The 21,612-nt window shown below is 53.8% G+C and overlaps 1 protein-coding gene and 1 long non-coding RNA gene across 5 annotated transcripts in view; one reads left to right on the top strand and one right to left on the bottom strand.

Annotated features, from left to right (window-relative positions):
- The window catches only part of SLC22A23 (solute carrier family 22 member 23), a 130,519-nt gene that overhangs the window by 41,994 nt on the left and 66,913 nt on the right, over positions 1-21,612 (top strand). The window contains exon 4 of one of the 2 annotated variants that reach the window (XM_055570489.1): positions 5,356-7,651. The exons of the other annotated variant lie outside the window; for it this stretch is intronic. Within the exon in view, the coding sequence (XP_055426464.1) occupies positions 5,356-5,393 (38 nt within the window). The 3' untranslated portion in view covers positions 5,394-7,651. Of the gene's footprint in view, positions 1-5,355; positions 7,652-21,612 lie in introns of those variants that run through there. 2 annotated transcript variants of the gene reach the window in all.
- LOC129645382 (uncharacterized) lies at positions 5,406-9,471 on the bottom strand. Of its 3 annotated transcripts, none has more exons than XR_008711299.1 (5): positions 8,902-9,471; positions 8,017-8,150; positions 7,233-7,407; positions 6,845-6,937; positions 5,406-5,590 (listed from the first exon to the last, which is right to left on the bottom strand). It is a non-coding gene; the product is annotated as an uncharacterized LOC129645382 (long non-coding RNA). The 3 variants fall into 3 exon arrangements; XR_008711297.1 differs by having other exon boundaries at positions 8,578-9,232; XR_008711298.1 differs by lacking the exon at positions 5,406-5,590 and adding an exon at positions 6,083-6,197 and having other exon boundaries at positions 8,578-9,233.

Below are 21,612 nucleotides of genomic sequence, written 5' to 3'. Positions count from 1 at the left end.
CGCACGGCGAACACCCTCAAGGAGAAGGAAGGTTTCAGGTGTGGGTGTTTATTTTCCAGCTTTATATTTTTTAATCATGGTGCGGAAAGAACTGTAAGGAATAATATGATTATTTATAACACATTTCCTTTTTCTTTCCCTTTGACAACACGTGTAGGATCAGAGATTAAGTAGCAATTTCCAGAGGGGTCGATAAGGATAACTCTGATTATCTTAAGGTGCAGCTACCTTCGTTTAGTGGATGATCCCTTTAATGACACTGTTAAATAAGCTGGATTTTGTTCCCTGTTGTAGAGGACAGAACTATAGTCGATCACAGCATGGTTTTATCCTCACAGAGAAGAAAAGGACTCCAGGTGTGTTCTCCAGAATCCGCAGTCGGCTGTTCTGTTGTCTTCTTCTGACGTTGACTTGAGTTGTGGTTTCTTAGACATCGCCGTTTTGAGGTTATTTGCATTTATCCTGGAAGCCTTGCTCTGGGGGGTTCTTAGGAATGTACGTGTCCCCGGTCAGCGGGTCAGGGTGACCCTGTGGAGGGCTCGTCTCTCTGAACAGAGGTCTCAGGGGTGGGTTTTGAGTCTGAGCGCTTCCATAGGAGCTGTCTGGGCCCTCCTCCCTCCCTGCCCCCGTGGTCTGCACAGAGGAGCGGCCCCCTTTCTGGAGGAGACCCCAGCCCTCGTCTCGGGCCTGCAGGCCCCGGGTGTGTACCAGCGTGTGGGGTCTGCTCCCCAGGGCCCCATCCCCACGGGGCTCCGGTTCTCACGGGCGGGGTGCCCTCTGTCCTGGTCAGCTGAGACGGCTGGCCGGCGCTGTGGGGGTGCCCGCGGGGGGGTGGGGGAGCCCAGAGAGACCACTTTCAAGTTCTGGAAAGTTCTTCCCCAAAAGCTGGCATTAGCATCTAATTGGGTGTTCTAGGGGCAGCTCTGCAGGCTGGCAGAATGGGACAGCAGGCTTCGGGAACTGAGCAGAGAAACGGCCTCCCTCTCACCACCCCGGTGCCTGTCAAACTCAGCATAGAGGACGTTCACAGAAAAGAGCCTTAAAGCAAAGCTGACATATCAGCTTTATCTCGCATGCCCACTGCTGCCAGCGACCGCAGGGAGGGCTCGGGGGAACCCTCGGGGCTCAGCGGGAGAGGAGCCCAACCAAGTAGCCCTGACGGCCTCTCATCAGGAGTGGGAGGACCCACACTGGCCATCTCTGCAGACTCCCCTGCCTTCAGCAGACCTGGAGAAAAACTACCCCCCGTGGCACCCTTTCAGCCTCACTTAGAATCGCCAATGGCCCTGTAAAGCCTATGACTGTTAAAAATGAAGCTAAGGATGTTTTTCAAGAGATTACACAGTGAGCTCTTGACAATGGAAAGTTCTCTGTACTTCAGAACCATACAGGGAGTGTGCTTATCCCAGGAAAGCTCTGCGGTTACCTGACGGGTGCAGAACCAAGTAACCCCGGGGTCTGCAGACTTTCTTTTCTAAAGAGCCAGGTGGTAAATGTTTTATTCCAGGGCAGGTACTCAGCTCTGCCGTGATATCCTATCATTGTTCAGTCACTAAGTCGTGTCTGACTCTTTGTGACCCATGGACTGCAGCATGCCAGGCTTCCCTGTCCTTCACCATCTCCCAGAGCTTGCTCAAATGCATGTCCATTGAGTCGGTGATACCACCCAACAGTCTCATCCTCTGTCGCCCCCTTCTCCTCCTGCCTTCAATCTTCCCCAGCGTCAGGGTCTTTTCCAATGAGTCGGCTCTTTGCATCAAGTGGCCAAAGTATTGGAGTTTCAGCTTCAGCATCAGTCCTTCCAATGAATATTCAGGGTAGATTTCCTTTAAGCTAAGCTAAGTCACTTCAGTCGTGTCCGACTCTGTGCGACCCCATAGACATCAGCCCACCAGGCTCCCCCGCCCCTGGGATTCTCCAGGCAAGAACACTGGAGTGGGTTGCCATTTCCTTCTCCAATGCATGAAAGTGAAAAGTCAAAGTGAAGTCGCTCAGTCATGTCCAACTCTTAGCGATCCCATGGACCACAGCCTACCAGGCTCCTCCATCCATGGGATTTTCCAGGCAAGAGTACTGGAGTGGGGTGCCATTGCATTCTCCAAGATTTCCTTTAGGATTGACAAATGGTTTCAGCTTGCTGTCCAAGGGACTCTCAAGAGTCTTCTCCAGCACTAAGAAGTAAGAAAGATGTAAATGATTGGGTGTGGCTGTGTCCCAGCAAGCCCTTGTTTACAGAGGCAGATGGTGGCTGATCTGACCAGCGGGCCGGTGTAGTTTTCCACCCATAAGTGATTCTCTTTCTGCTGACTGCTGGGGAGCTTGGAAAACTTTGAATCTTATCTAGCATGTGTGTGGGCTCGGCAAGCTGAGCTTTAAATGCTGGCCCCATTCCTAGTTTTATTTGAAATTTTTTGCTTTCATTTTTCCTTTGTCCCATTTTCATATCGCCATAAGTTCAGTGTTATTTTATTGTATGGACTTGTGTGAGCAGTCTTAAGTTTTCTCTGAAATGAAACAGGGAATAAATAAAGAGTTACATTTTCTTAGCTTGGAATTATAAACCAGATGTCACGGCGGATAACCACGTGGTGAGAATTTCCAAGTGTGCCCTAGTGACCCACTCTCACGTTGATATGGTATGTGATATAGCAAAATTAACGTAAAGAAGAAGAATGTAATTGATTGTCTGGAGTTCACTGAGATAATATTCGAACAGCGTGAATCAGGGGGTTGATTGAGAGACGGCAGGAGGACTAAGTTTGAGAGGCTCAAAAAAGCAAAGAAAGTTCTAAATGGACAGCGTCGGGCCCGGCGTGCTGTGCGTTGGGCGGGGCAGCCCCTCCCTCTGGCAGTCTTGGAGGAAACAGAGGCTGGTGATCGGCTGCAGATCCTGGCCCTCGGCCCTCGGGGCCCGTGACTGAACTTCCTGACCAGCGCGCTGGCTTCGTCCACAAGCGGCGCCCATGCTGGGTGAATGCGTGGCCATTTGTTTCACTCAAAGCAATTTCTTGCTACCCTGGTCACAGGCTTAAAATATTTCTCTGCCAAAGCTTTCACACCAGAGGCGTTGATGATTTGGGAGATAAATTTTAAACGGCCCTGGCGTTTTATCCCTCCCACCGGCAGGTTTCTGTCTCACTTCGTGCGTCTGCTGGAGAGCTCTGAACTTTCTCAGAAGAGACAGGATGTGGCTCTCTTTTCCATCTTGCAGGTGCCTGGCATTGTAAGTGGGGAGAGCCACGGTTTTGGCAGCTCTCGAGGCTTGCGGAGCTCGTCGTGAAGGTGGGCTCTGTTCTGAGATGTGCTGCTGGTGTGGGAAACTGCTCTTCTGTGCAGGGTTGCTTAAGGCTTTTTCTGCTTTGGAATTTTTCTATGGTGCATTCCAGCCAAAGACTCCCTCCTTTAAACTGTAGTTTCCTTAAGTTCACCAAAAGGAAACGAGGTTGCGTAATTAGGACATAAACCAGAGACCGCTGGCATCTTCCCCAGGAGCCTGTACCTGGAAGCCCGTTGGCAGGAGCCAGAGACGGAGCGATGCTGAACTGCGAGAGGTGGCTGCAGGCAGGGTCCGGCCGCCTCTGAGGCTGCGCAAGACACTCAAGTAATTTAACCCACCTGTACCGCCCTGGTGGCCTCCTTGTATCTCTTTAGCTCTGACCAAAGAAGAAAAAATAGAAAATCTTGACCTAGCCAGGCCAGGGGCAGGGAACCACAGACCAAGGAAAGAGGCGAGCATCCTGTTTCCTTATCTGTTTATGAAAATAAAGACTCGCCAGAGATGCAAGTCCTGCCCGTGTGCTCCTCAGAGTGGCCAGCCACAACTTGCCGTGTGATTTCTTTTTCCAGGGATGGTTCGCCTCACAGACAAGGTGATGCAGCTTTTGCAAGGATGTGTCCTTGTTGAAAAGAAGCACAGAGAGAAAATAGCTCTTGGAGCCGACTTGCTCCATGTCCTAAGCCCTGGGGGAGAGGAATGGTTTTCTCATACGTTTTCTGAATCTGTCCTCGTTTGCTCTCTGTCTCCATCTCCCCACTTTGAGCGACCTCCCCCGCCCCAAGTGGAGTGATGAAGCCTGCTTCTTGATGGCAGAGACCATACCTTAGTGACAGTGGGTGAATGAACATTCCTTGTTTTTGTTTTTTGGCCCAACAGCAGTGAGCCATTTCCTTGAAAAATTCTCTCAAAGCTTCATGTTCTCATTATAATAACCCTCCTCAAACCCAGACAGCTTAAATAATTGGACGAACTTTATACATAATCAAGGAGTGACCAGAGATTTCACAGGTGACTGAGTTACTGATTACTTTGCAAAATGAGAAGCCGAATCTTAACTGGTAAATAATCTCAGAAGAGCCTGAGTTTGCTCTGGGTGGGGTGATGTGGCTCACGAGAGAACGGGTCTGGCCTCTGGCTAAGTCGTTTCCAGTGTGCTGGGAGATGTTCCTCCTTGCTGTCGTGTGCCTTTCTTTTTTTGTTCAAATCTGGGACTTTGGTGCTCCAGCGTTCCTTATCTTTTTTTTTTTTTAATACAGTTTCTTTCTTTTATTTATTTTTGACTAAATAAAATAAATCTTCACTGCTTTTGCAAAGCCTTTCTCTGGTTGGGGGGAGCAGGGACCGCTCCTGGTTGCAGCACTCACGCTCCTCCTTTGGGTGGCTTCTCTCACCGTGGAGCATGGGCTCCAGGAGCACGGACTCAGGAGTTGTGGCTCATGGGCTTTAGCTGCTCTGTGCTGTGTGGAATCTTCCCAAACCAGGGGTAGAACTGGTGTCTGCTGTTTGGACTGGCAGAGATTGGCAGGCAGATTCTTATCCACCAGGGAAGTCCTGTGTGTATTTCTGTAATCTGATGTTTTTCTGAATACTCCTTGGAATGTATTTCAGGATTTTTGAGCGTCAGAGCCGCCGTGCTTATGAGAAAACAATCCCCTGAACCATGCCTCCAGGTGGCGGGCGTGGTTGGGCTGTGGGGCCAGGCGTAGTGACTTCAGCTGGGCTAGGAAGTTAACATGTGCGTCGCATTTGGGTGAAGGGACAGTTTCTCGAGAACGTGCTCTCCGGCCACCGTGACCCATCGCCTGTTTGCGCCCCCTCCCCCCACCCCAGTCTTCAGCCACCCCGCCTTCTCAGCAGCCGCCCTGGGAGCCCCAGCCCTGCACTTCTGGTGGGACCGGACCTGCCAACAGGCTTTGTCAGCCAAGGCAGTGAGTCAGAGTTTACCCAAAGCCTTTGGCAAGCATTATTTTTTTTTTTTTTAAATTTCAGAAGAGTTTTTGTTTGATGCAGGTTCCAAATGATACGGTTGGGAAATCAGAATGGACTTGGGTTCTTATCTGTCCTTTCCTTCTCTGGAGACACTTTGCTAGCCCGGCAGACAGACTGTGACAAGTGAAGAGCAGATAGAGAAGAGGAAGGTGACAAGGCCTCTGGGCCTGCCTCTGGCCTCACCCGCTTGCCCGCCACCTCCCCGGAGCCCCAGCGCCGGCGCCCGTCTTCTGCTGGAAGTTAGGGCAGCCTGTGTGTGTGTGGGCTTCAGAGTGCATGTTTCTTTGGGTGTTTTGAACTTGGTGAAGATAGTCTGTCTCAAAACTGGCAGGAAAGAAGAGAAAACATTTAGCTATCTAGCGTTCTAAACTTACAGTATCTGGATGCCTTTTCCAGCATGCGTGTGTGCTTAATCGCTCAGTCGTGTCTGACTCCTTGTGACCCCAGGGACTGTAGCCCACCAGGCTCCCCTGTCCATGGGATTTCCCAGACAAGAATACTGGAGAGGGTAGCCATTCCCTTCTCCAGGGGATTTTCCTGGCCCAGGGATAGAAGCCTTGTCTCCTGTACTGCAGGCGGATTCTATACCACAGAACCTCCAAGGAAGCCCCCCACATTTTTAGCAATGGAGGATAATATTAATATTAACACCATGTCTGTCGTTAAGGACTAGGCGTTTCCAGACACAGTGATTTTAGCGGCGGGATGGTAGTGGTGGCCGAGAGCTTCATTTGAAACAAGGTGTTCACCCAGCAAGAGGGAAGCAGGACGATCTGGAAATCTGGAGACCCAGGTGTAGTGAGAGCTCTGTGGTGGACTGGCTGCACCTGCCACAAACCACCTTATCTCTGCGCCTCTGTCTCCATCTCTCTAAGGTCAGGGCGCAGGTGTTCAGTGTGTGCCGTGGAACCACAGAACTATGGAGTCGCTTCTGGAACCATCGGTGGAGAAAATGAGTAGAAAACAAAAATCAATGGACTCCGGGTGTGGACACCGAATACTGCAGTCCAAATAAGAAAACAAGGAAACCAGGGGGAAACCCCCGCTGCCTTCTCACTTTGGAATTCTAGGCTCAACCAGGAGCCTCCTCCAGGTTGAGGGGGTCCTAGCCCCTGGGGCCGGGGAGGACAGGGAACCAGGGGTGCTGGGCTCTGAGCGGCGTCCCCCTTCAGCCCGGGTGGGCAGCCGGGGTCGCTGCCGTCCGGAGGCTGCCGTGCGTGGGGACTGGAGTCCAAGGTGACAACGTGGGAGGAGGTGAGCGAGCGGCCGGTTTAACGGTCCCGGCTTCCGGAACGGCCCCCGTGGGCCAGGCCCTGCCCTCCCGCCACAGCGCCGTCCCTGCACCTCGACCCTCTGGGGAAGCCCGCCTCATTGTCCGCACCCTCCTGTCCGCACGCTTGCCAGGCGGGCTCACAGGTCTGGTCTGGGAATCCCGTTAGACACTACGGGAGTTGCTTTTCTCATCTGGAAAGACGAGAAGGGACACGGGGCTGGAAGCCGGGCTGAGGAGAAGGGAGAGCGGCACAAGTCTGACTGTTTTCCACTCTTGAAACAGAAGAGAGAGGAAATAAACGTCACCTTGGGAGCAGGTGAAGACCAGGCTCCTTCAAAGAAATCCACATCCAAATGGATCTGGTGGGAGGTGAGGTCATGAGTGGTTTGCCGAGACTCCTATTGGCCAAAACAAAATGAAACAAAACACAGCTTTGGCTCTGAGACCAGAGAGAAATGTGACTCCCGGGGTGAGGAGCCATGAACGTTTGCTGTCAGCTCCGGTGTGACTGCGTCACGCCAGAGCAGCTGGGCTTCCGAGAGTCTCGGTTTCGCTTGGGGCGTCTTGTGAAAACAGGACGGCTCTCTTCCTCACTCAGCAAGAGTCTGAGGGCTTCCTGGGTACCGGGGGGGCAGGATGAACTTGAGTACTTGCTGTGCGCTGTTAGGGGCTGAGCATGCAAAGGCAACATACCTTTCTGCCCATCGACAGATGGCTGGTTTCAGAAGACTCAGTGCGTGTGCACAATGGAATATTACTCGGCCTTAAAAAGAATGAAGCAGTGCCATTTGCAGCAACATGGATGGACCTGCTCATAGTGAAGTCAGTCAGACGAGACAGATATCATGATATCACCTCCATGTGGAATCTAAAAAATAATACAAGGGACTTTATTTACAAAAGAGAAACAGATTCTAAGACATAGGAAACACACTGTGTGTACCAGAGGGAGAAAAGAAAGGGGGGTGGATAGACTAGGAGGCTGGGATCAACAGATACATTCTGCTGTATACAAAACAAACAATAAGGCCCTACTATATAGCACAGAGAGCTAGAGCCAGCATCTCGTAACAACCTAGAGTGGGAAAAAATGGAAAACAATATTTATAACTGAATCACTCTGTGCCCCTGAGACTAAAGCAGCGGTGCACATCAGCTACACGGTTACACCCGTCACCTCGTCCTCCTCAGTCTCTCCCGTCCACTCCTCAACAGCAGAGCACTGCGCGGCACCACGCCATACACGCACACACAGACACGCAAGGCGTGTGCACACACACACACGTGTGCACACAGACATGCAAGGCGTGTGCACACACACACACGTGTGCACACAGACACGCACAGGCGTGTGCACACACACGTGTGCACACAGACACGCACAGGCGTGTGCGCACACACGCGTGCGCAGACACACCCAGGCGTGTGCACACACAGACACACACCCCCCGCCTTCAGTGTGAGCAGCGTAACATACCTCAAAGGACCCAGCTGCCTCTCCAGCTCTACTGCAGTTCTGAATTCCCAGCGATCGAGCCAAGATAATGTGCTGTTTTAGGCGACTTCAAGAAAAAAATCTCATTATCCTCTTGCCTTGTAACTTGGTTTTTCCTGTCCAATGATAAGGAACATTTACCATTGTTATTTTCTTGCGCAACAGTGCAGATGCCCTTAAGCCCGTAACTTATACACTTAGAAATGGTGGCAATGGTAAATTTTATATTATATACATTTTACCAAAGTTTTTTCTAAAAGTTATTTCCTTCCTAAAATACCTGACATGAAGACAAGGTGGTGTTTTTCTGGGGAACACAGGAATTGAAAGCTGTGCTTGAAACTATTTCGATCACATTGATCGCTGTATGGAAGTTGCTTTTGCCCCAGTCGCCTCTGACCTACTGGGCGACCATTGCTCCATCCTCGGCCTGCATTACTGGCCACTCTCACTGGCCCTTTCTTGGCGCCCTGGTTATCAGGCTGTCCTGACTTCCCACTGGTCTCTCAGGCTACCGCTTCCCGCCTCCCTCCACCCACTTACTTCTCCTGTCACTCGGGCTCTTGGCACACTCAGCTCTTCGGAAGCCTGTGACTGCCCCCGAACTTCTGGACAGACGATCACCTGCTAAGTCAACCTCCTGGGGTACCCCTAAGGCGCCACCCACTCGTATCTGAACATGAAGCTGTCTGTCATCGCCCCCAGCAACCCTGCCCGAGGAGGGAGAGGCCAGTGGCTTCAAAATCTGTAGGGTTTGGAGTCGGAATCCTGGGCTGCCTCCCTCGCCCCACTGTGTGGAGGAAAACCGGTCCAGGTGCCCCAGCTGGTTGCCGGGTCCTGCCCCCTCCCTCGTCCGCTCTCAATCACCTAGGAGCCGTCCCGCCTCCTCAAAGTCTCTCCTTTCCCGCGGCCACAGCCTTCACACAGGCTCTCCTTCTTCACCTGGACGCCGCAGCTGCCTGCAGCGTTCAGCTTGGCCTGAGCTCTCCCCTGCCCCAGCCTGAGCAGCCCCCCTGAAACGTGCATCTAAAACTCCGCCTTTCTTCTCTGAGACCCACAGGAGCCTGGCCTGTCCCATGGTCACGGAGGACAGAATCTCTGTGCATTGTCCTAGCCTCCTTCCCAGGCTCCCCTCCTCATGATTCTGGTTTCTGCCCAGCCCCCAACCACTCTCATTACCCACGATGCTCTAGGCTCAGGCTGGGTCCTAACCACTCTCATTACCCAGGGTGCTCTAGGCTCCAGCTGGGTCCTAACCACTATCATTACCCACTATGCTGTAAGCTCCAGCTGGTCCCTAAGCACTTTACCTAGGATGCTGCAGGCTCCCCTGACCACTCACATTACCCAGGATGCACTAGGCTCAAGCTGGTCCCTCATCACCCACAGGACCCAGAATGCACTAAGCTCCTCTTGCCTCTGAGCATCCAGTGCAAATAGCAAACACCTACCCTTCCAACCCTACCAAACCCACAGTCCCTGGTGCTCTGGTGGCCTTTCCATAGCCGGCTTCAGCCTGGTCACGCCCTGGAGTGCTGTCTACACGTGTGGAGACTCCGTTGTTCTGCTATTGTGTTCAAAGCACTATTAAGCCTGCATCTGTGTGGCCGGTCGGGGTGACCTTTGGCCTTTGTGAGTGTAAATTCAGACACAAACGTAGGCCTGAAGTCCTAGCTCCACTCTGGGTTCCTGGCTGCTCACCCAGACAATCAGGGTGACGCTTTTGTTAACGTATCAATAGATGAGTTTTCACTGACATGAGAACACAAAGCGTATGGCTTTGTGCAGATTGCTTGGAACGTGTCCGCAGGTGGCCGCAGGCCTCTCCCCAGTTCAGGAACCGTGTTCTAAAGTCCTGAGTCCAGCCCCACTTTGGGGCCCTCTCCTCGACCCCCTTCCCGCCACCCTCAGCTCCCCCTCCCCTGTCCCCAGGTTGATGGCTTGGCTTCTCCTGCCTTGACCCCTCTCCCTTTCCAGGGTCCGCTTCCTCTCTGGCCTCGTCCAGCCGAGGGCCGGGCGCCTTCCCACAGTGTTCCTCCCTCTCACCCAGGAGCCTGACCAGCACGGGTAACTCCCCAGGGAGTCTCCATGGGGGAAGGAGAAGGTTCCCCCAAAGGGCTGGGGCCTCCCCGGGGCGTGGGTGCCGGGCGAGGTGTCCGGGCTTCGCTCTGCTGGCCGAGGACGGCCATTGCCGCCTCTGTGAAAAAGCATTTGCTCCGTTCCGTGTTTCGGGGAGGCGGTGCTGGGGGTCCTGCCTTCCCATCCCGTGGTGACCTTGCTGTTCTAGTTCTCCCTGGTTTTAACCGGTTTGAACCGAACTGTCTTCTGTCACAGAAGGTGTCCCCGGAAGGGGTTCAGTGGGAACGAGTGATTCAGATCTCTAGTTCTCAAGGATGAAGTTCACCCCAGCCTGCCTTCTCTTGGCAGTTTTGTCACAGACAAGAGGGTCTCCTCCGAGATCACCCTTCAGCGGCTGTCCTGGTGTTTCCCTGGCTCATGGAGGGCGGGGATGTTGCTGGAACCTGGATGTCAGCCTGGAGCTGTTGGATATCAGCTTGCTCCAGGGTACTCGGGTCTTGTCCTTTAAGAGGGTGAAACTGAATCACTTGCTTCCCAGGTGGCTCAATGGTAAAGAATCCGCCTGCCAATGCAGGAGATGTGGGTTCGATCCCTGGGTTGGGAAGATCCCCTGGAGAAGGGCATGGCAACCCACTCCAGAATTCTTGCCTGGAGAATTCTTGACAGAGGAGCCTGGCAGGCTACAGTCCGTGGGGTCTCAAAAAAGTTGGATAGGACTGAGCGACTGAACAACAACTGCCATGGAGCATGCCCCCCAGCGGAGGCGGGGTTCACGGGATGCCCCGGAGGAGTATCACGGAGCCCAGACCTTGTTCTTCCTTTGTGATCGTCACCCTGGTGCTGGTCTCTGACCCGCGCGTCTGTGGGGGGGGGGGTGTCTATTTTCTGCTTCTTTGTGGGGTCACTGTTGGGTCTTATTTCACGTTCTCTTCAGGGGATGATTGCTCTTTTGGTGCTTTTCCAGGCTCTCCTGTCTGGCATTTTTCCCATCTGCCTTGTGACCGTAGAAGCGAACGTTTGCACAGCTGGCTTTTCTGTCACTTCACCGCTGCTTGGCGTCCGTGTGGGGCTGGGGCGAGGGCGCGGGAGGCGTCTGCTTTCAGCTGACGCAAGAGCGTCTCTTAGGCGCCCATCCTTTCTCAGGGCAGAGGAGGCAACCCCAGGTAAAAGGACAGTTGAGACCTCAGGCTAGTCACCTTCTGGACAGTCATGTAGACCTCTGCCCTCTGTGAATATTGGGAATTGTTGTGAGCAGTGTATAGACATGAACCTGAAGCGTTTGGGCGAGGGCGTGAGAACACTGGTGGTTTGGGGTCCACATTACAGAAGAAGAAATAACATTTAAAAATGATTTTCTCTCCCGATCTCTCTCACACCTTAGCTTGTGAGACAAAGCAAATCCATCATAATAAACCATCTCTAAAGAGGCTTACTCCTTGGAAGAAGAGTTATGACCAAGCTAGATAGCATATTGAAAAGCAGAGACATTACTTTGCCAACAAAGGTCCGTCTGGTCAAGGCTATGGTTTTTCCTGTGGTCATGTATGGATGTGAGAGTTGGACTGTGAAGAAGGTTGAGCGCTGAAGAATTGATGCTTTTGAACTGTGGTGTTGGAGAAGACTCTTGAGAGTCCCTTGGACTGCAAGGAGATCCAACCAGTCCATCCTGAAGGAGATCAGCCCTGGGATTTCTTTGGAAGGAATGATGCTAAAGCTGAAACTCTAGTACTTTGGCCACCTCATGCGAAGAGTTGACTCATTGGAAAAGACTCTGATGCTGGGAGGGATTGGGGGCAGGAGGAGAAGGGGACGACGGAGGGTGAGATGGCTGGATGGCATCACTGACTCGATGGACGTGAGTCTCAGTGAACTCCGGGAATTGGTGATGGACAGGGAGGCCTGGCGTGCTGCGATTCATGGGGTTGCAAAGAGTCGGACACGACTGAGTGACTGAACTGAACTGAAAGAGGCGTAGACCAGAGTGGTCGCAGAGACCTTCGGCTGTGCTGAGTGGGCTGTCTGCACCGCCGGGGCTTTCGCGTCACCGCGGGGCTGTTGAGCAGGGCAGCGTGGCTGTGACGTAATGAACTTTAATGAATTAAGTCTGTGCTGCTGGAACCACACAGCACGTCGTTCAGTCACACAGTCCTGTCCGACTCTTTTGCGGCCCCAGAAACTGTAGCCCGCCAGGCTCCTCTGTCCATGGGATTTCCCAGGCAAGAACACTGGAGTGGGTAGCATTTCCTTCTCCAGGGGACCCTCCCGACCCAGGCTGCCATGGGCAGGCGGGTTCTTTACCGCTGAGCCTCCTGGGAAGCCCGTGCTGCTGGAAACGCGGCGTTAAATCATCTGGGGGTGAGTTATTGCACCAGCTCGTACTTCCCTACTGAGTTCCACCCCCTCCGCCCCGCGGCCTGGAGGGTGTTCGGTTTGGAGGCCTTTCGGGTGTCGTGTGGCTGAAACAGAGCCCTCATCACCCCGCCAGCCTCACGGCCTCACCCGCTCATCCTGCCAGCCTGTCGAGAACCACCGTCCGCCCCAGGGCTCCAGCCGGGTCTGAGACACTGTCTTCTTGATCATCAAATCCTGCAGATCACCTGCCTGGCTGCAGCCTCTGAGGCAAAGCCTTTCCATTTCTTGCCCAAATAACTGCAACAACTTCCTGAACCATCTTCCTGGTCAAGCCATGCAACTGATTCTTCTCTTACAACCAGGGCAATATTTATACAGCGTGAACCAGAACTTGTACCCATCCGCTTCAGACCCTCGGGGTTCGTCAGCAGCGGCTTCACTGTGAAAGCAGGGAAACCCCAGATGACAGGGGTCTAAACAAAGTAGCTGTTCCTGCCTGTCATCACTGGAGTCGTCCAGGGCTGGTGTGGCCAGTCTCCTGACTCTGGGGCCTGGACTCTCCTTGTCTGCTAATTCTGGAGTCGCGTCCACATTCCGGCCAGCACAGTGGCGGGAGCGAGGAGGCGGGATGCTCCCCCATGAAGGTCGCCTCTTGGAGGCTGAGGGCACCGCATCTTGCCTCCCCTTAGTGTCCTGGCCACAGCTGGTTGCTGGGGGCGAGGGGGTGGTGCTGGGCAATAGTGCTCCATCGTGAACGTCCGCAAGCCCACAGGAGACGGGGCAGAGGGTGTGGGCAGTGGCCCACGGTCTTTTCCTTGCCCTCCAGTGGCTTTCATGGTGCAGCCCGAGCTCCTCACCACGGCCTGTGCGGTCCTGTGAGGCCTGCCTCCCGCTGACCTCAGTTTTCCAGCCAAACCTGCCTTTCCATTCGCTATGTGCTGGGCTCTTCCTGCTTCCTTAGGTCATCCATACTGACCTTGCCCTCTGCCTGAAGTGCTGCGTCCTGGACCTCTGCAGGCTGGGCCACGTCTTGTCACCATTATTCTGTTCACATCACATCGGTGGCCACCACCCTAATTATTCCTTTAGGACTGTCTGCCTGTTTCCCAGCATCCACCACTCCCTGGAGATATACTGATTTATCTGCGTCTCCATCAGTATCACCCCCTGCTCTGGAGTAAACTCCACGGAGCAGGACCTCTCATCCTTCTTTCCCCCTGTATCTCTCATACCCAGGGCTGTACCTGGCACAGAAAGGGTGTCTGAATATGAGTTGAGTGACTGAAGGAATTCATGGCACTGTCAGAGTAGAAGTATGTGTGTGGAGCGGAAAGGCTGGAGTTCTTGTGGTCCATTTCTCATCCATGAAGGATGAGGGGAGGGGCACGTGATGAATGGTAGCAGCAATTAGCTGAGATTTCTCATGAAAGCCTCATGGATTAGACGGATTCGGACTGGATGCCGAGAGAATTGGCTAGATTCAGAACCGATCGCTCACCCCTCTGCTGCCACAACTGACCGACGATCTGGGGGCAGTGGACGAAAGATGCCCAAGAGCTCGGTCTCGACTTTATCTTGCCCTCCACCTTCTGGCCCTCCTCAGAGAGGCTTCCTTGGCTACTCACATAGAATTCACCAGCTTGTTTCTCTTACTGCACCCTGATTCTCTGTGTGCACTTTTGAAGCATTGGTTAACCATGGCATGAAGCTCGGATAGGAAGTCTCTACGTGGCTGTGCTGTGCTAAGTGCATTCACTTGCTGTGCAGCCAACGCCACCATCTGTCTCCCGCTGAAACTGTGCCCCATGACACACTGGCCTCCCCTGCCCCTCGCCAGCCCCCACAGCCACGTTCTGCTTTCTGTCTGCATCTGAGGCCTCTGGGGACCTCACGCCAGTGGCATCATGCCGTATTTATCCTGTCGTGCTGGTTTATTTAACGTATCATGTCTTCAAGATTCACCCATGTTGTAAAATGTGTCCAGATTTCTGTTTTAAGCCCGAGTAGTATTCCAGTGGCTTCTAGGCCGTGTGTAGTGTATCTGTCCTTCCGCCCCTGGACACTTGGGTTGCACCCACCTCCTGGCTGATGAAGGGAGCAGGGGTGAGACCTTGCTTCCAGTTCTTTGGGGTGTGTACTCAGATGTGGGATTGCTGGATTATAAGGACTCACTTTTTCCATCTGCAAGATGAAAGTGTTGGCCCTGGGCCCCAGGCTGTCTCCAGCGTGGCGTGGCCTGGCCCCCAGGAAGCAGGGCCTGCAGAGTGGCTGTGGCCAGTGGTGCCAGTCTCCTCCAGGCATCAAGAACAAGGCTGTCTCAGAAGAACCGGGAACCTCTCGCGGCTGCTTTATTCAGAGCCCCTCCCCTGACTTGACAAACAAGCGTACTCATTAAGGAGGACGGTGCCCCTTCCCAAGTGCACGGCTGGGGCTTCGTCTGTGATCTCTGTGCAGCAAACGAGTTTCCCTTCTTCCTCCCTGTCCAGCGCTGAGGCCTGTCTGCCTTCCTGCAGGGCTCCCTCGGGGCAGCGTCCCCAAGCATCCCTTCCTGCCCCCCTCTTGTCTTCCCTCTGGTCCGTTTCTAAACTCCGGGGGAGCTTTCCGAGCCGGGGCGGCATCAGTGGTGTGTTTCTAGCTAATGGCGAGCCAGGTCGTATAATAAATGCATTTGCAGGTAATTAAAGACCTGGGAGGAGCGTGTAAAGATGCAGTTTGAAGCCTCTGAGACCGCCTCTAGTGTCCAGTGGGGACTGAGGGTTTAAATGGGGAGATGGAGGGCTGCGTTGTTTCGAGTGCAGTGCGTCTGCTTTGGCGACGTCCGGCTTGAGTTCAGAGCCGAGGCGCTTGTCGAGGGATCTTAGTACCTAGTGGATCATTCTGCGGGTGTTCTTGGAGAAGGTGAGCTGAGAGACACTACAGGATCTGCCCTGCCGACAGGCAGCTGACAGACGCCTCTCCGTCCTGGTGGCAGAGGATTTTCTGAAGCTGGTTTGCTGTGAGGACGGGGGTGGTGTCGGGGGGCCAGCAGCAGGTAGGTGTGTTTGTTCCCAGCAGGGAGGACGCGGATGTCCTCATCTCCAGTCAGTGTTGTGCCCTCAGAGGACATCCCCGAGGAGCCCAGAGACCTTTAAGGAACCTGGGCCACTGAGGCCTCAGGGAAGGACAAGATGAGTCCATCTATAACAAATCACCAGTTGTGCGGCTCGATTAAGATACCTAGGTTTGGGACCTTTGTGTTTTATTGGGTAAAATACACATAACGTTAGGGCTTCCCAGGTGGCCCTAGTGGTAAAGAACCCTCCTGCCAATGCAGCAGATGTAAGAGACCTGTGTTTGATCCCTGGAGAAGGGAATGGCTACCCACGCCAATATCTTTGCCTGGAGAATCTTACTGAAAAAGGAGCCTGGCGGGCTACAGTCCATGGGGTTGCAAAGAGTTGGACACGACTGAAGCGACTTAGCACGCACACGTGTACATAACGTAAAGGCATCTCAGCCCTTTTAAATGGGTTGAAATGCGACTCAGTGGCGTTAAGCATGCTCATGTTATGAGTATCGCCACCATCCACCTTGGAGTGTTTTTCGTTTTGCAGACCTGAAAGCATCCCCAGTAAACCACACCTACCCATGCCCTCCTCCAGACCTTCACACCCATATTCTCCCTCCTGTCTCTACGAATCCGATGACTCTGGGGACCTTATGTAAGGGGGATCACCAAGGATTTGTCTTTTGGGGCTTCGTTCACTGCGCGGAATGTTGTCAGGGTTCATCCACGCTGTGACCTGGGGCAGAATTCCTTCCTTTTTGAGGCTGAGTCGTGTTCCACCCTGTGGGGTGGTCACTCGGGAGGCTTCCTCTTCTGGACGGTTGTGGGCAGCGCTGCTGTAGAAGGTGAGCACAGCGGCCCGTCCAGGTCCCTGCTTCTAGTTCCTTTAGGGCACATGCTCTGAGGAGGAGTTGCTGGGTCAAAGAGTTTTGAGGACTTTTGAAGTCACTGTGTTCTTTGGAGATGATGTGATCTAACTTTCTACAGCAGAATAAGAGTTAATGTTGACTTTTTTTTCAAATGGAATGAACAGGAGGCAAAAAATACAGTCATTATTTAGTAATCAAATTGCAAGTTTGAACTAGGTGATGTGCTGATGAAACCAGAGGCAGAGCTGGTTTTTTTACTTTTTATATAATAATAATAATTATTATTATATATGCATGTTTCTTCCTGCCTCTAGAGAAATGTGCTTTTGAACTGATTTTCCTACTGATATGATTTTAAAATGTTTACAGCATTCATAGTTTTCACTTGTCTATACTTTCAAAGAACAAAGGCGCATTTAGATGGAATGCTTGTTTAAAACGGGTCTGATGGATTAAAGCCTTTCATTGTAAAGTCGGTTTGTTTTAGAGAAGGAGCATCCGCTTTGCAAAGATTCACCGTTGGAATGTCTTTGTAAGTGTAACCTCTCCCAGTGCACTGATCTGTAAGTCAGTGTGCAAAAAAACATTGGTTTGCACAAACTGTTAGTGTTCCTGCTCGTAACAGTCCATGGTCAAAACCCATCAGCTGTGGGAACAAAGGGCCTCGCGGTTGTGGCCTGGCACCTTGGTGGTGTTTGTGGGACTGTTGGTGCGTGTCAGGGACACAGGGACCAGCATTGATCTGAAGCCTGCAGGACCCCGAGGGGCACATGCGCACAGCAGAATAAACTCATGCTGCCCAGAAGAGTCTTTTTGGAAAATGACTGACCGTGTCTGTTTACCCGACGGCTTCAGTCTTTCAATGACTCCCGCTGCCTCTCAGGGCGGCCGGGGGACCTTCCAGCCCCGCTTTCCCACTGCCCCCTCCCCTGCCCGTTCAGACCCTCGGAAACTTTGCCTCTGTGGCACCTGGATTCTGCACAGCGCTCTTTGCTGGAACACTCTCCTCCCCCCATTTTCTCTGGGTGAAAATTGCTCAGGTCCTCAAATGATAGTTGTGCCGTTTCTTGCAGTGGTTTTTCTCCTGGCCCCACTGCCCCCCAGCCCATCTGAGCTGGGGGCCTCTTCACTCGTCACAGTGACCGCTTTCAGACTTCAGTTTGGTTAGACAGTGAATAGATACAAAGGTATAATAAGTCAGACATGAAGGATCCCAACACGACGCACAGTGGAGGAACCCAACTGTTCTTTGACATCCCTGTGCGCCCCCCGCACCAGCCACCGTGTCACCCCGCCCTCCTGTCCCCTTGCCTCCTTCAGTCTCTGCGAGCCTGGCTTTTGCCTTCCCCTTCCCTTGCTCTTCTTTACACTTTTGCTGTGTCTGCAGGATTTGTAGACGATACCCGCTAGCTCGCATGTTTTGAACATCTAGGTCAGGATTGCGCACCTGATTCCCTGCCAACCCCTGCGATGGGAGCCTGGCTGGCCATTTGTGCAGACAACAGAGGGTCAAGCACTCAGAGTGTGTTTGAGGGCTAGGGGCGGGGGCGGGCGGAAACGCGGCCTGATGTTTTATGGAATCGGGCAGAGTGGCTTCTTTAAAGAGTTCCAGGTACAAGTAGGGGAACCGACCTTTCTGAGCTGTTTTCCTGACCCTTGTGTGTGCTTCTCACGGTATCAGGGCAAACTCGAGTAGATGGAGGCGAACGCTGGGTCGGCCTTGGTCTTTTTCTGGTTTAATGGTGATGCTTAGCTCCCAGGTTCCCTGAGGGAGGCGACTTGCTGTTTGTGGAACCGAGTCATTTGAAACAAATGTGGCCAAAGGGAGGTCTGGAGACGAGGACAGGAGAAAGACGAGTGGCTCCAGTGCTGTGGGGCTCGCCCTCACCTCTCGCTCACGGCGCAGAGCCCGGGGGCAAGGGGCCACCCCCAACGCCACAGTGAGTGGGGGGACCGAGGCCGAGACGCAGGCCGCCTGGCTAGGGGCTGCCACTCATGGCCACGGGGCGGGTGCCTTGGATTGGCTGCTCCTCTCTGCTGAGGAGCTGGGCAGTGGTCCTGAAACCTTCGGTCCACCTGTCTGCTCTCCCACCTCAAGGATGCCCGACCTTTGGCAGAATACACAGAAGCCGCCCTCGTGAGAGTCACCGAGTAAGAAGAGGGTGTGAAATGGGAGGGGCTGAGCCTGCACTGAGGTCTGGGGGCCGAAGTCCAGTGCTAAGCCGCTTCCTGGGATGCTGTGCTGCGTGGCGGGTGGAGACGACCCCAGCGGGGCCCCAAGTCAGTCTCCAGGACAGGCCTGGGCTCTGCGGGGGGCGATGGGGCTGGGGGCCTAGAGACAGCTCAGGACACAGAGCTCCCAGGAAGTCGGGGCCACCTCTTCATGCGTGATGCGTGTTTGAAAGAATCAACTCCCTGCAGCAAGGTGTGAATGCCGCTGGTGCCTTTGGCCAGTATTTCCCTCGACCTTGGGCATGTCCCCATGTCTGGCCCTGATCCAAGAGCTGTGAACAGAAGCAACACGTCCCTCCTGGGCCAGAGCATTGAATTACTGGCGAGGGACCTGGGGTCCTTAACACATAACCGCTCTCTCCACCTGACCCTCAAGTGGCAGTGATAATCGGAGACCCAGCCAACCCGCATGGGGCATGTGGTGTGAGTGAGAAGGGACCTTCTGGTGTTCTGAGCATCTGAAATTACAGAGAGTTTTGTTCCTGCAGCATAACATCGCCCCATGACCAACACACAAGCCAGTGTGGGCTTCTCTCTGTGCAGACCCCTGCTTGTACCATCTTTTAATGTCAGTGAACTAGGACGAACAGGAAAGAAAGTTAGCGTTGACTTTGGATAGAGTTTTATAAAGAATAAATAAGTTGCAAAAGTAGGGTCCACTTCCATAGGACTTTGGACGTGATGATGACCCTACTGAGAGTTCGGGGGTCGTGATGATGTCAGGAAGTGCTGCTTCCTGGGTCAAGCCATTGTTAGGAGCCCAGATGTGCAGAAACACCCTCCACTGATGCAGCCAGACCGGCCGCTCCCTCGAGTCCTCATGAGTGCTCCTGACTGTGGCCGGGACTCACTCACCGGAAGAGCCTCCCCTCACGTCTCACCCCGGATGTTGGACGTTCCAGGAGGGCAAGCCGGACGGGCGTCGGGTCCAACAGCGTCCTCCCCAGGCACGCGCACAGGTGCCCACCCGCCTGAGACGCTCGTCCAAGCGTCTCCAACACCTGCCTCGCCCGCTGAGCCTGGGCCACTCGTCCAGCCGTGGGCCTGTTCACGTCGCGTGTGGGCCACACGTCAGGCCCTGGACGTGCTTCCTGCTGAGTGTCCTCAGTGGTCGTCAGTTTGGGGTTGCTCTTCTCTTCACCCCTCCCTCTTCTCCCTCATCGTGTCCTTCATGTTTTCTCTTGCTCACAAGTAGGTGTTTCCTCCTCTCTATCTGTCTCTCTCCCCTGACACCCCAAAGATTTAAATCGATGCTGTTCTGAGATCCCTGATTCTGGGGAAATGTTCCTTTTTCATCATCCCTTGTGACCAGAGCTGCGGGACTCCTAGGAAACCCCCGGCCGGGCACCGAGGGGCTCGGGCGAGCAGGGCGCGGGTCCTGAGCCCACCCGGCCGCTGTCTCCAGTCTGAGTCGTGTAGTTTCTGCCTTAAGCTCCAGGGGTGTCAGTTTTCAGCTTGTGTTCAGGGTGATGTGCAGCAGGGTAGAGTCAGTGGGAGAAATCTAGCCCCAAGGGAAAGGAAAGGGGGCCGCGCTCCAGGCCCCACGGGTGTGTTTTAGTGTCACATAAGCTGAAATTCCCAGCCAAGTGGAGACGCTGTGCATCCTCACCCCCGGGCCCTGCAGCGGCGATGCCGTGGATTTGCTCTGAGGTGTCCTTCCGTTCACACAGCATCCCACAGCGTGAGAAATAAATGTCATCTTTGACACTAAACTTTCTCAGGGAACATTTGGTAACTTCTAATATCTATAGTTGTCTCTGACTCTTTGCGACCCCCGTGGACCATAGCCCTGCAGGCTCCTCTGTCCGTGGGATTCTCCAGGCAGGAACCCTGGAGTGGGTTGCCATTTCCTTCTCGGGGGATCTTCCTGACCCGGGGGTCGAACCTGCGTCTTCTGCACTGCAGGTGGATTCTTCACCGTCTGAACCTCCGTGGAAGCCCCGAAGTTTATGGATTATCACTGGGGGGCCTTTCTCTCCGGGAGCTTCCCACCTTCTTGGTTGTAAGACTTTTTGATGGGGAAAAGTGAAAAAAGTGAAAGTCACTCAGTCGTGTCTGACTCTTTGCAACCTCATGCAGTGCGTGGAGTTTTGGTGGGGAGGGCCCATCTGTTCTGAAGCCCCCACCCAGCCTCACTTCCGCGTCCTTACGGTCAGCGTCCTTCTCTCTCCTGCTGGCGTCCTCGGTGCACGTGTGTCCTGTCGAGTGCTGTCCTCATGACCCCTTGCTGCGCGTGTATGGTGACCTGCACCTGCCTGCGCTGAGCCGTATCAGCAGCTGCTGAGACGTTAGTGATGCATGTTAATCAACGAGGGATGGGTGGGGGTGGCTGGAAGTCACCGGCAATCCAGGAGAGAGCAGTGTGCATGTTGAGAGAGACAGGACGCCTTCCTGTGGGAGGGGGCCTGAAACGGAACGTTTCCTGACAAGGAGTCAAGAGGGCACGTTCTGCAGTGAGAGGAAGCGGGGTGGTCGAATGGGGCTGCAAGGGACGGGGAGGGGCACGGAGGGTGCTGGGGCTGGGGGGGCTCTTGTTTAGTCGCTGAGTCGTGTCCGACTCTTTGCAACCCCGTGGACTGCAGTCCCCCAGGCTCCTCTGTCCGTGGGATTTCCCAAGTAAGAATACTGGAGTGAGTACCCAGGGATCGAACCCTTGTCTCCTGCTTGGCAGGTGGGTTCTTTACCACGGAGGGAGAGGCTCTAATGTGGCCTGAAAGGTGGGCTTCAAGTGAGAGAAGAGGGGGGCTCACTTTGCAGCCTGGTTTGGTCTTGGCACAGCCATGGTTAAGGGACTTACTCAAATCCGACAGTGAAATCAGTGACGAGGGGGAGGAGGGGCCGGAGTCCCGTCTCTGGTCCAGCCTCTCCCTTGCGGTTCCCTCTGAGATGACGGCACAATGGGCGTTTGTGCCCTGAAGCCAGCGTTAGCATATACTGCTCGCGCTCACTGGCACGATTGTTTAATAAAATCTGCAGGGTGTTTATTACCCTGAGCGCAGC

Source organism: Bubalus kerabau, chromosome 3 (assembly GCF_029407905.1).
Source record: "Bubalus kerabau isolate K-KA32 ecotype Philippines breed swamp buffalo chromosome 3, PCC_UOA_SB_1v2, whole genome shotgun sequence".
Classification (NCBI taxonomy): Eukaryota; Metazoa; Chordata; class Mammalia; order Artiodactyla; family Bovidae; genus Bubalus; species Bubalus kerabau.
The sequence above is the reverse complement of the archived record's forward strand: the minus strand, read 5'-3'. Positions and strand labels throughout refer to the sequence as shown.